Below are 14,543 nucleotides of genomic sequence, written 5' to 3'. Positions count from 1 at the left end.
AAGGTGAGGCAAGCCCCCACTAGGTAGTCTTAAGACCTGTCTTTGCCAGTTACCATGGGGATCTGAGAGTGTTTATGCAACCCTAAGAACAGCTGGTAGCTTGAGAGCACTCCCTTCACCTTAATCTCTTAGCCATGTTAATTTTTTTAACTTTGATTTCTCTCCCTTTTAACTTGTAAATTTCAAACTTGTTTTTAATTTTGTTTTGGGAGTACTTTCAGTCATATTTTTGTATTATCTTATTTTGTTATTTGTGAATCACCCAAAATCACTTAAGTGATATAGGCAGGGTAGAAATTTGATAGAGAGACTGCTAGTGGTTTTGTGTGGGTTTATTCTTGATTCAGGAAAGTAGCTGCCAAAGTGTCAGTATCATATTTTAGGTAGCTGCATTTAAAATTTGAAATGTAAAGTTTATAAAGGTAATTAGGTAAGACAAGCGGACAGATAGTGTCTTCTATAATTGTTTTGAACCCTAGTTTACACCATCAACATCCAATACGTTTGTTTGGCATGAGACAAATTTCCCAAGAAATCAGGTTGGGTTGAAAAATATAACAGCAAGGTTATACAATTGTGTTTAGCACTCTTTGTCATCAATGCAAAGGTAATTATTAATGAGAAATACATTTTAAAGGTACATTTTTCCTGACATTGTTTAAATGACAAAGCTTATCATATTCAGTTTGTTTTAAAAACAGACTTTCCAGGAGTAGTCTTTCCAGGAAATTATTTTCCTTATAATCATTACTCTGTCACTTTGTCTAGAAGTTTCATTGCTTCCACTTCCTCATATAGTCATGGAAATTAATCTGTTTGCTTATTTGGCTTCCCCTACATCCTTATTGTAAAGTTCACTATAAAGATTAAAGGCATAGACTGGGTTTAAAATCTTCTCTTTCTATCCTTTTTTCCTCTTCTTTTTTTTTTTTTTTTAACTTAGTCAACCTGCTTGTTACTATCTATCAGAAATTTGAGAATGCAAAACATACTGTGCTTATAAACGTTATAATTAAAGTTTATTTCTCTGGAGTACTAACAATGAAATTAAATGGTATAATTGAGACTCGATGATTTTATTGTTTGGAATATAGCAATTCAAGGATATAATCTGCTAAAAAAATTAACAGAAACAGAAAAGGCAGAAGAAAAGCACAATTATTCACATTTGTTCAAAAATGCAAGTGAATATGGTAATGTTCATGAGAGACTTTGGGTTTAACAAAATACCTGGAGAAAGGAATAAAAGCAATGCAGGTAATCCTTGACATACAACCACTAGTTTAGTGACTGTTCAAAGTTACAATGGCAGTGAAAAAGTGACTTATGATGGTTTTTCATACTTACAACTGTTGCAGCATCCCCATGGTCACATGTTCAAAATTTGGACGCTTGGCAACTGGCATGTATTTCTGATGGTTGTAGTGTCCTTGGGTCATGTGATCACCTTTTGTGACCTCCTGACAAGCAAAGTCAAGGGGAAAGCCAGATTCACTTAACAATCATGTTGCTAACGTAATTCACTTAACAACTATGACAAGAAAGTTGGTCAATTGGGGCAAAACTCACTTAACAACTCTCTTGTTAGCAATGAAAATTTTGGTCTGAATTGTGGCCGTACGTCGAGGACTACCTGTACTGTGATCAGTGTTGTGATGAGGAATAAAAGTAAGATGATGATCTGAAAGAAAGGCTTTGCAGCACCATAGCATAAATGAAGCATCTCTCTTCCAATCGTTAAAGGAGCTATGTTTTTTGTAAGGGATTGTTTTGAAAGCTATTCCCTGTTGTCCCCACATTTAGACGCAGGCACATCTATTTTGGGCTTTTCTCAATACCATAAACATACTAATATATATCGAAAAAGGCCTCTTCCATATGCTTTGCACAGCCCTACTGGACAGTTTAGTTCCTGTTGACAATTCAAACAAGCGTTTTCTAAAATGAAGCTTCTTTCAAGAAGACATGAAATGCTAAAGACATTTTTCCTGACATGGTTTAAGAGACAGACTTTCCAGGAATAGTCTTTCCAGGAATTCCTTTTCCTTAAAATAATTACAGTGTCACTTTCTCTTGAGGTTTCATTGCTTCTACTTCCTCAGCAAAGATAAGGAAAGGAAAAATTTTGACAATCAATGTAGTGCCTAATGATTATTGGAGGGGAAATGTCCCAAAATTTAGAAAGATGGGGAAAATCTGGGAAACGACAGGTTGGTCAGTCTGTCGTTGATATCTGCGAAGAGACTAGAACTTTTCATAATGCAAGAGATCTGTAAGCATTTTGAAAAGATGCAATAATAAGAACCATCAAGAATAGTCTGTAAATACATCTTAATATATCTTTATACTTAAGGTAAAGGTTCCCTTTGCACATATGTGCTAGTTATTCCCGACTCTAGGGGGTAGTGCTCATCTCCGTTTCAAAGCCGAAGAGCCAGCGCTGTCAAAAGATGTCTCCATGGTCATGTGTCCGGCATGACTAAACACCAAAGGCGCACGGAACGCTGTTACCTTCCCACCAAAGGTGGTTCCCTATTTTTCTACTTGCATTTTTTACGTGCTTTTGAATTGCTAGGTTGGCAGAAGCTGGGACAAGTAACGGGAGCTCACCCTGTTACGTGGCACTAGGGATTCGAACTGCTGAACTGCCAACTTTTTGATCAACAAGGTCAGCATCTTAGACACTGAGCCATTGCGTCCTCATAACCTTAATATATCAGGTTAAATAGTATTACATAGACCTGTTTTTAGGGAATTTATAGTTACTCATTTGAAAAGCTTGGAATCAAATTTAAACCAAAGTTGCGATAGTGTATATAATCTGATATTTTGGTACACTGAGGAAGTAATGTAGGAACTTTAAAGATCTTCAGTTTTTGTATGGCTAAAAAATTGACATGTGGAAATCATAAGGGGTATTGTGTGGGTTTAACATTTAAGGCAATTTGCTGTGGTTTAAATATAATTAGGAAATCCATTCTTTTATGTACAGTAGATGTAAAGACTAGTAAGTCTGTTGGCTTTCATTTCTTAAGAATTACAGTTTGTGGTTTATGTTTTTTTATGTTATGATTACATCCTGTATAAATGGTTTGGTTTGTACATATTGCTTAAAAGCCAGTTAGCCAGTGTTCTAGGAAGAAGACAGTAGTATTTGATCAGCTTACCTATGAAAGAAGTTACTATGTAATGGTACATTACTTTAAAATAACATTAGGATTTTAAAAAAAATTACTGTATGTGACTGAAGTCTGAGCTTTATCTCTTTAATACTAGCTTTCAGAATAGATCAATACTTTTTTTAAGGAGGCTTCAAAATGAAACAAACTTGATTAAAATTCAAATAAAACTCAATTCCCAGATTAAATTTGTGAAACTATTTTTATTTGATGTTACACCTTTCCATTTTCAGAACTCTTTAGGTAGTATGGGTCAAAAATAATACATATGTGATTCCCAAAATAATTATCAAGCAACTCAAAATATGTGGACAAGTCCCCTAACTCCTTAAGAGGAAAAGAGTAAAGTTCTAGTAGCAACTACAAGGGAGGCTTTCCACTGGGGAATGTGTGTCAGCTAAGTCAATTCAAATTTTTTACATGATTTGAAGAGCTGAATTGATATAGCTCATTACTTTTTAATAATAATCTAATCTTTGAACCACTGCAGAATTATGTAGTGCAATTTGATAAATCAGTTTATTGCACATTTGTATTTAGATAATTTCACAGTGTTGCCTTTCAATCAAAACTTCAAACAGTTGTATTTCCTTTTTTTGTTTTGTCAGATCACCTTAGGGCAGGGGTATCAACCTCAACACCTGTGGGCTGGATCCGGCCGATGGACTGTTTAGATTTGGCCTGTGTTTTCCTTGGCACAGGGGTGCAGGAAGATCCCCCCAGCCCCACTCGAGCCACCTCAGGTGCTCCCTCACATGAATGATGTCAAGCTGGCCACACCCACCCCGACCATGCCCATCCGGCCCCCAGAGCACAAACACAACTCTGATGCGGCCCTCAATGAAATAGAGTTTGACACCACTGCCTTAGGGTCTTTTCTGTCACTGATTAGATGTACCCATATTGTACATATGGTCCCTTAAGTCAACAGCTTTCAAACGTAATATTTTGTGGGGAGGGTTTTTGTTGTTGTTGTTTCCTTAGTCCCTTGTGGCTACTTGAGACCTCAGAACTCAGTCTGAAATGTCCCACTATAAATAATCAGGTCTTATATCACTTAATGGCTTTAAAAGTTAAAAGAGCATTAAGTTGAAATTGCATTAAAACATTGATACAGATCTTTCAGCAAAGGCATAATGCAATTACTGTATCATGAACCAGTCAGCAGTATAGTTACTGTATTGTATAATTATCAAAAACTTTGGAATGCTCTTCAAATATATTTTTATATCAAGTTTGTTGATTTTTAATTTTTATGTAACTAAGATATGGGTAACTGTTGCCAAACTCAATATTTTGCAGTTGCTAGATTATTTCAGGACCAGAATTAAGTTAATGTTGGAAAATATCTTAAAATTCACATCTTCTGTATCTTTGTTCCCCATCCCCCTTTCCAACTGTTAAATGAAAAATATGTCATGTTTAAAATGTTCATCTGATCTACAAACAGTTGTTGGCAAAATGTGATTTATATTGATATTGCAGATTTATGATGTGGTTTAACATGTTTAGATCATACAGAATGTTCATGAAGTTGAGGTTTTGAGGTGTTTTCTAATCTGCGATGGTGCTTTTATTACACAGTTGTGTCACATTTTTATTTAAAACATTATTTCAAATAAAAAGAAAGCATTTTTTAAAAAAACGATGGTAGCGCAGTGGTTAGAATGCAGTATTGCACGCTAATTCTGCTGACTGCCAGCAGTTTGATCCACACCGGCTCAAGGTTAACTCAGCCTTCCATCCTTCCGAGGTTATTAAAACGAGGATCCAGATTGTTTGGGGGCAATATGCTGACTCTGTAAAAACCACTTAGAGAAGCAGAGTGCTGCAACACAGTGTGAAGCGCCATATAAGTCTAAGTGCTATTGCTATGTGCAATGTTTTATTTTACCAGTCATGCTCTTGTGAGATAATTATGTATAACTATATACTAAAGTTAACACTTTATTGCTAGATAACACCAGAACGACCTTTTATACAGAAGCTATTCCGTCCTGTTGCTGTAGATGGACAGCTACATACACTGGGTGATCTCCTAAGAGAAGTTTGTCCTGCTGCAATTAATTCTGAAGGTATTCTCTTAAAAGACATATTGGAATATGTTTTTCTTGCTTTTAGAGTGGGGTGGGTTTTTTTTAACCATCTCTTGGTCTGGAGAGTTGTAGTGTTAATCTTAAATTTGAAATGAAGCTAAAGCATAGAGGTAATCCTTGATTTATGATCCCATGCTTAGCAATCGTTTAAAATTACAATAGACCTCCAAAAGCTACTTACAACATAGTTTTGAAATTCTGATCTCACTTTTCCCCCAGTGGTCATGACATCATATTTTGGGTGCTTAGCAACTGGTCTACATTTATGACTATTTGAAGTGCTCCACAGTCATATGACCACGATTTATGATATTTCTTCCAGAAACTGGCCTTTACATCTCATTTCCAGTAAAAACTGCCTCACAGTGAACAGTGGTTTTGCTTAATGACCATGTTTTGTTTGCTTAATGACCTTGGTGTTTGCTTAATACCTGCCACAAAAATGGTCATAAAATTGAGTCCAGACACATGGTGACCTGCTTTATGACTGGCACAACTGCTAACTCTACTTTCCAAGCTCAATATGGTCATAACTCAAGGACTATCTGTCATGAAAAATAGATGACAAATAGCAGAAGCAACAGAATCTGATTTTGGATTTTTAATTGGGCTTTGCCGAGCCTATATAGTCGTTGCTCCTTTTCTATGTTTGGCAAGATCAGAATAAATTGTTTTATAGTTTGCAGCTTTTGAAAACTAAGAGAAGAGAAGACAAATCAGCTTCAGGACAATGTCCAGCAATAACAACTCAACATTTTCTAGTTGAGAATGCATTATTTACATTATGTTACGTTTCTTTGGAATCAATTGATTCAAACTATTTCACATTTATGTTCAATCATTTCTTGAGTGGACCTCAGGTTTAGAGAGCTTCAGCCATTATGGACGTAGATATGGGGAGAAGAGTGTTTCATTCATTTCCCTTTGTACCCTTGTAAATCTCTTCCTAAAGTTTCAGGGACATTTGGAATAGTATGTATATGTGTTGGATGATTACAGGAGGAATAAAGAGCAATATCATCTATGAATAAAATCATCTGTGATCATCTATGAATAGAAAGAACCTAAGACCCAAACGTATTTTCTGAAAAAGCATTGAATAATTTTCAGATTAATACCTTATAATACAATTCAGAATTTATCACACCTTCTACAAGCTCTTATGCATACTTTTGTATCCCTGGTTTAAGGATTAATGTGATGAGTCTAACTTTGCTATTACCTGAATTTTATTTTTTTTTTTTGCTTTTTATTAATGTATGGAAGCACAACCAAGAAGAAAGAACAGAAATGAAATAGAAAAGAGATTTACAAAGATATACAAAGTGAATAAGGATTTTGGAAATAGCACTCAATTAGTGTGTGTACAAAGGCAGTTTATATAATTTAGCACTTTAAAATTATTAAAGTCAAATAAATGTTTGGTAGTCAGGGAAGGCAGCCAATCAATCAGAAATGCACAATAGAAATTTCTATCTAATCTGGGAAAGTTTCATTATTATACAAGTCAAGCAAAATCTAATATTTTTAAAAAAGTTACATTAAGAGAGACTCAAATTTTGGTTGTGCTACAAGTCTGTATGCAGAATTATAATCCATAAATGTTTTCCAGATAAAATGAATTAAATTAATTCAGTATCCAACTTGTTTTTTTTAATTATTCTTAACACTGATGTGTGCTCACATTGCTTAGTCTGCCATTCTTTTGAGTATATGGCATTGGTTTTTTTATATGATAGAATTTGCTGGGATACTTTTATTTAAGTTACAGATTCCTTCCTTAAAAGTTGACAAATTTTAGTCAACAACTACAGCACTATACTCTGCAGATACCATTAAGTCGTTCTATGCCCCAATTCTCTCTTACAGTGATGTAGGGTTTCCTGCCTAAGTAGGGGGTTGGACTAGAAGACCTCCAAGGTCCCTTCTAACTCTGTTATTCTGTTAGCATGGAGCTTAATATGTGGAGACAGATTTTCATTGTTATACTTTCTGAGTTGTCCAACAAGATCAACAAGAACTCAAGGGTTCCTCCTAATGTTTTTGCTGGGGAAAACATTTCCTATAATTATGCCATACTGCTGATACTTGCAGAACTCTGAAACACAGTACTGATTATAAGGCCAAACTCTTTCTTCTTATGACCTGTAAAGAGGATGGCGTTTGCTCACGTTGCACTTGCTAGAGGTCTATGGAACACTTCCTGTGAATTGCTTGGATAGTAAAGAGAAAAAAATCCCTTGCCACAGGCTGTCATGACTTAAAGTAATTACGGTGAGCTTTTCCTGTGGTTTCTGTGCTCATAAGCCAAGATCCTTAGCTGAAATGAAATGAATTCAGCAGCAAAGTATTCTTTACTTCGGTATTGCTGCCACTTCTCTTTCGCTTTCTGAACATAACTCTTTGCATCCACTTTCATTCAACAATTATTATGTTTTAAAGTAATGATTAGTATCCATCCAAAAATTAGTTGAAACTTGGTATCATTTGCCATGATTTGTGTGCAAGCCTGGATGGAGGTATTTGAATTTGTATTATTTGTATGAATAATACTTCTGCTTATTATCATTGGATAAAAGCTATCAAGTCTTGTATGCACATTTTTACTGCTACATCATGTGTGTTCTTCAGATTTAGATCTCATTCTCTCCTCCACAGGTTGCCTAAGATTAATTGCTGTTATAAAGTTAGTGTTTGATTTATTCGCTATGGCCATAGCTGGACTCAGTTAGTCCTCTGTGACCTGACCCCCACTGACTGTGTCACCAACATGGCTGTGACTGACGTCTTTTAGAATTTTAGCCCCTTTAAGTCAGGGGCTCTTCATGGAGTGGATTTGATTAGGCAAATCTTTACTGGTCCACAGAAAAGAAAAATGCATTTGAACAAACTTACGAAAATATCTAAATGGCTCTTTGCCTAGGCCCCACCCCCCAAAATTTACATTTCACTGTGCATTCTTTTTATTTATGTGAGCTTGTTGAATTATCTAAACTAATATAGGATATCTAGTAAAGTTAAGAATTTATGCTTCAAGTCTTAGTTCAAATATTAGTTATTACTACTAACAAACTAGTGTCTTTAATGCAGTGTTAAAAATCTTGCTCATATTGTAAGTGTGAACATTTGGAAAACAATGAGCTGTTTAGTTAATGAAAGTAAGGCATTTCTAATACAATAGCATAAAATGGCTATTGTATGATGTAGGATTCTGCTTTTATATTTTGTTATAGGACATAAAAATGTGTTGAGGAAAAGATGACTTGACTTGACAAATTATTGCCATTTGAATGAACACACCCTTTCCCTCAGCATGTTTTTCAGCTAGGAGATCATTTGAGAGTGGCTAAACTTTTTAGTTTGGTGTAAGATACGGTTGTATGGTTTAAGGTGGAGTAATGCTGAACATGCTTTTCCAACATTTATTCAGGGCAAAGTTACATCCCTTCTCTAATTCAGTTTAACAACTAAAATATATAAATTTAATAGTATGGCACTGTTTAGTACAGCAATTAAGAGATGCCAAAAAAGAAAGAAAATAGCTCTTAAAACAATAGTATATTAAAATAAAGTTTAATAGCTTTTTAGTTAAACATCATTACATGAGGCTGAATTCTTCACTACTGTATGAACAAACGCTGTTTATCTGGACATATCCACAGAGATAATTTGTGACTTTTCTGAGAACTGAGAATCTCCTTGATTACATCTTTATATTGATTCACTTTATATTGCCTTGCCCCTTCTGTTTCTCTTGTCTTTCCAGGCATAGTCATTTTTTTTCTTTGACAATTGTTTACTTGCTGTATATACCCTAGCCCTAACCCTTACCCTAAATCTAACTCTTATTGTTTCCTGGTCATCACTTCATGTGAGCAGTCTTTATCCAGGATAAATCAGTCCATGGAATTTTTAACAACCTATTCGAGATCTATAACTTCAGGGTACCTATCGTATTTCTCTCGCTCTTTGTTAGTGTCAGCTTTTACAAGCATATGTTACAAGAAATCAATGAATTTTGACTATTCTGATCTTTGTTATCATAAAAATATTCTTATCTCCATGATCTTGTCTAAGTTGGTCATTGCCTTTCTAGTAGTATTAATCTCCTGTTTACTGTACTTCTCTAGTGCATTGTCTATCTTCATGTATTGTTGAGCCCAAGAAAATAAATTTATCTCTTAATTTTTGCTTCATTGCTATTAACTCTGACGTCACTAAGCTTAGTGGTTGGCATTGTCTTAGTTTTCTTAATATTAACCTAGATTTTCCATTTCCCATTTTTTACTTCCATAATGTGCTCTTCCAAGTTTTCTTTAAATTTGCTTATTTTTAATACTTGGTATTTTCACCTCCTATTTTGATTTGGTCCATTATTCTGATAATTTATTTGCTGGACAAGTTAACCAAATATGATGAAATACATTTCTCTCAATCTCATTTCTTACTGTGAACTATTCTGTTCCTCCAAATTCTGTTCTTATACAAGCTTCTTATTCATCTAAAATTTCCTTGGAAGAATAATCCTGTTTTCTAGTGTATTGATTACTCTTAATAATTTGTGTGTTCTGGCATGATCTACACAAAGACTTTGCCATATTTAATAAATCAAAGATAAATTTATCTTGTCCTCACTGTTATTATCCTTCATTACATATCAGATCTTGTATGTCTCTGTCTTTTCTGAGAACTGCATTTAATATTTTTCTCCGTAACTTTTCAAAAGTATATAAAAGTAGAGCCAGGAATACCTCCTCTTTAAAGGAATTTACAAATAAAGCGAAGCACTGTTGAAGTAATTGTTCTGGAAAAGTCCAAGCAGATTTGTGAGATATAGATAGGCTCTTAGCTATCTTCTTACCACTTCTAGGATCTTGACTTTGATGTTTTGAAGAACAAGAAGTATTAACCTTTAAATGTCTAAACTCTTTTCACAAGGTTTTAGAAGATCTTCTAAAATAATGGGGACACTCTTGTTTGCTGGTCTATCATATTAATAATATCAAATTTTTAGTATCTATTTCTGCCACACTAAAGTGTTTAATACAATTCACTTCAAACTTTTGATGAAAGTGCCCACAATTTATAATCTTTCCCAGAATTTTAGAGCTTCTTCTCTCAAAGACCTCTCTTTGATGTAAAATGCTCATCTAAATTGTTCCAATAAATGAAATCCATCTTGAAACTCCTGAATTGTGAAGGCTCCTCTTGGAAAAACTGTCTCCAATTATCATCTTGAAACTATATGCATTATTTACTCAGGAGTATCTCTACAATATATATGTAAGTGTACAGATTACTCAGTCTCTTTACAGCTTCATCCCAATTAACAAAGGCACTTTCATCCCCTCCATATATCATTCTGAAAACATCAAAAAAAAAAAAAAAATCCTTAGAAAGCAGAGCTGAGCAAATCTCATTTTCAAAAGACCCCAAATACTGTAGTAAAAGTCCCTTGCAGCTTTCATATGGAAATTTGGTAGGTTTTATTTTGCCACAAATAAAATTAAGCCTATATATTTTTTCTAGATCAGGGATGTCAAACTTGATTTCATTGAGGGCTGCATCAGGGCTGTGGTTAACCTCAGGGGGCAGGATGGATGTGGCCGAGTGGGTGAGCATGGCCAGCTTGACGCCACTCATTGGGCATGGCAATCTGGGTGGGCATGGCCAGCTTGCTTCCCAAACTGCTGGCATGTTTCCTCTTTGCATTGGGTAGACCGGGCCAAAGCCACTCTGGCCCAATGTTTCCACTTCACATTGGGTAAACTGGGCTGAAGTGATGCGGGCCGGCCCCTTACATTTTCCGGGAGGGCCCCCATTGGCCGGATCCGACCACATCCAGCCTTGAGTTTGACACCTCTGTTCTAGATTTATATTTAGACATATTCATTCATTCAACCACCTTAAAACAGTTTTTAAAAGTGAAAGGGGTTTTTTTAGTTGCAATTTGAAGATACTTAGCAGATTGTATTTAGCTGAAATATGACACGGTCATTTTCTCAAAGAAGCAATTTAACCTGTAAATATCATGCATTTCATTTGGTTGTTTTTCTAATGCTAGTCAATGTGGACAATTTGATTTGGATTTTCTGTAATAAAATATAAACCAAAATTAAATTGGCCAATCTTGGTGTCTGCCCAAGCCAAAGCTCTTTTCATAATCTCTGAACCTTGTATTGATATACCCCTGTATTATTTGTACATATTTCATTTCTATGACATGTAAAAGATTGGACCTGTTTTAATTGTATTTTATAGTAGATCCACTGAAATCTTGATGAACTGCTCCAAATGATTTCATTCAGTCTGCTCTAAGCTGTTTAGTTTGGATCCAGTTAATTATTACACAATTATGCAAATACTTTGTCCTTTCGTAAATTTATTTATTTACAAATTTATTTATTTATGCCACTCAAATTTATTTAAAACCTTTGCATTTAATAAATCTTTTGAAGCCCTGTTCTTAAAACTATCGTTTTTCACTTCAATGTGCACAATGACAGAAAGGATGGTGTATTAAGATTACAGTGGTTTAAAAAAAAACAGCAGCTTCTTGATAATGTTATGAAGCTTCATTTACTAGAATTTTCCATGTGCCTTTACAAATTCTTATGAACAGTGGTAAGATAATAATCAGTAGCAATAAACCAAGGATTCTGTAGAATTTCACTATGAAACTCAGTATCATATACTTAAGATATAGTTGTTTCTTTTTAAATCTGACAAATGCTAGCTTAGCAGTTTCTCTTTCTCAGATGGTGAAAAGAAGACTCAAGTGATGATTCATGGAATAGAACCAATGTTGGAGACACCAATACAATGGCTAAGTGAACATATGAGTTATCCGGATAACTTTCTACACATCAGTGTTATTCCATTATCTGCAGATTGAAGTGTCATCATGTTTGTCTGAGGATCAGCCATTGTTGGGGACAGCAAAATGTACAGCTAAGTTCAATCAAGCTTGGTGAGATTGACCTGACCAAAAATCTTTGCTCCTGCAAGCTGAACAGGAAGAAAGATCGTTCATGTGATAACAGCAGTTGAGCTGGCCAATTTTTGCATTAGCCCTTTTTTTCCAATGTCATCATTAACTTTGAATGTGGCGCATGAAGGCTACTGCAAATCTTCTATTTTTCTAATGGTAAATATGAAGTGGAGAGCATGAGGAATAAGTGGAAATATGCACCACTTTGTTTCTTATTAATCAATAAAAGAGGATGTTTTCCAAAGTTGTAATGACTTACCTTTAAAATAAAATTTGATTTATTCTAGAAAATTAGATGAGTATCCTGTAAAAATTAATGTGTAGTAATTAGAAAAAGATGGCATGCTAACATCCTTTCCCTGGGATTTCATACACAAGGTTTCTTTCCAATTTTATACTTGGCAACTGCATTTTTAAACAGCCACATGTTTTGTATTGCACAAATTACATTAGTGATCCTAAACACATTACTAGCATCATACTCTTACTGGCATTATTATGCCTTAGTTCAAAGTAATACTGGAACATTTCTTGCATAATTTACGTGTACTGTGACATTGAATATGCTCAGATAAAAGTCTTCTTGAATGCATGCTGTAAGATGGTTGAATAATTGGGTTCTCTATCATCAGAGTAGCACCACCGGTCGAAGGTTTTTTCTTTTTACCCAGCAGTTTCCTATACAAGCCACTACCTGCTCTGGCAAGTCAAAGAACAAGATTTTGGAAGTTTCAAGGGTTGGATTTTTTTCAACTCCCAAAGAAGTAATGGGTAGATGACACTGAACACATCTCAAGTATGCTCAAGCCCCAGTAGGAGTCAAATGGAGGAGTCCTTCTGCTTCCAACAAGACTTTCTGCCAACATAGGACAACTTTAGCACATTAGTTCTGAGCATCTAATGTAAAGCAAGGCGGATAGATCGAATATTATCATAGATACATTAAAAAAGCCTTCCAAGATCAAAGTTGTTCATAATTTTTGATATCAGAAAAGGACATTTTTAAATTATGTCTTGGGTTTCTGGTCCTAGTAGAGTTTGGGATTTATTTTTATAATTCATGATTTAAAATTATATTTGGAAGTATTAGAGATGTCTTCACATTTGTTCCAGAATTTTTCAAAAGAAGCTGAAAGTCTTGCTACTAGAGACATACTTTGATTATAATGAAGACTTACCAACAGTAGGAATTGCCTCCTTTATTCCAGTGGTAAATAAGACAAGTAATGTTTGGGAATATGAATGTATACTGAATTTTTACCTAACTGCCTTGTATTATCTTCTAAATAAGATTTTTTTCATGACCACTAGATATTATAAAATATAGAAAGTTTTCTTGAAATAAAGTTTGCCATTCTCAGACTTGTTTGCTTTTTAAGTATTTCACCTATGTACAAAATTTTGTAATAGTTTAGTCACAATTAAAACTCAACTGTGATGCTAAAATGAATTCATGATGTTGAATACATTGAAAAGTAATACTTAAGTATAGATAGTCCTACATTTGTGATTACAACTGAGACTAAAATTTCAATTTCTAAGCAATGCGGTAGTTCAGGGAGTCATAACATGACAGGATCTGATTTTATGGCAATTGTTACTGCAGTTGTTAAGTGAATCTAGCTTACACAATTGATTTTGCTTGTTGGAAGCCAGCAATTCTGTTCAGATATCAACTTAATTTGCACACCTACAATTCTTTTGATAACTGAAAGAACAGTGTACTTCTATATTTGGAAATACTTGTCTTCTTAAACCCAGAGTGATGTCCAGCTTTGAGCAAATGTGATTTGCTCAAACATTCTCTCCTTGTACCTACATGTGCAGAACAGAAGAACTAATCCATTTGCTGTTCCAGAGATCACAATAAGAACATTGACTTGTATCTTTCTGATGTTCCTTTGCCTGCAGAAACTTTCATGTTCAGTAGAACCAGAGGGTTCTACTTTGGCAATTCTTCCTTCTTTCTGCAACTTTTCAGATCTGTTGCCGGTTGCATAGCATTATGTGAGATGCCAAATGAGATTACAGAGGAAAAGCTGAGCTGGTTTATTCCTTGTGCAGCTGATAGTCTCTTATTAAAAGACATTCATATATGCATGAATCATCTAATTCAAAATAAGCGTAATACAGCTCACGTTTACATGTATGAGCGACATGTACATACAGACATGGTCCAATTTTCATCATTATTTATTCCTAGAATTCAATGTATCAATTCAGATCTTGTCCTCTTGTATATCAGTTTACACCAACAGAGCAAGTAGGCATAATGAA

General features: G+C 34.7%; 1 protein-coding gene across 11 annotated transcripts in view; it reads left to right on the top strand.

Moving 5' to 3' along the window:
- ATG5 (autophagy related 5) overlaps positions 1-14,543 on the top strand; it is a 53,716-nt gene that overhangs the window by 27,050 nt on the left and 12,123 nt on the right. For 7 of the 11 annotated variants that reach the window (XM_087882611.1, XM_034409091.3, XM_087882615.1 and 4 more), the window contains exons 7-8: positions 5,137-5,254; positions 12,034-13,626. In XM_087882611.1, the coding sequence (XP_087738737.1) occupies positions 5,137-5,254; positions 12,034-12,170 (255 nt within the window). In that variant the 3' untranslated portion in view covers positions 12,171-13,626. Of the gene's footprint in view, positions 1-5,136; positions 5,255-12,033; positions 13,627-14,543 lie in introns of those variants that run through there. The other 4 variants (XM_034409093.3, XM_087882618.1, XM_087882619.1 and 1 more) reach the window with 1 other exon arrangement.

Source organism: Pantherophis guttatus, chromosome 1 (genome assembly GCF_059756535.1).
Source record: "Pantherophis guttatus breed Tessera chromosome 1, ASM5975653v1, whole genome shotgun sequence".
NCBI classification, from domain to species: domain Eukaryota; kingdom Metazoa; phylum Chordata; class Lepidosauria; order Squamata; family Colubridae; genus Pantherophis; species Pantherophis guttatus.
The sequence above is the reverse complement of the archived record's forward strand: the minus strand, read 5'-3'. Positions and strand labels throughout refer to the sequence as shown.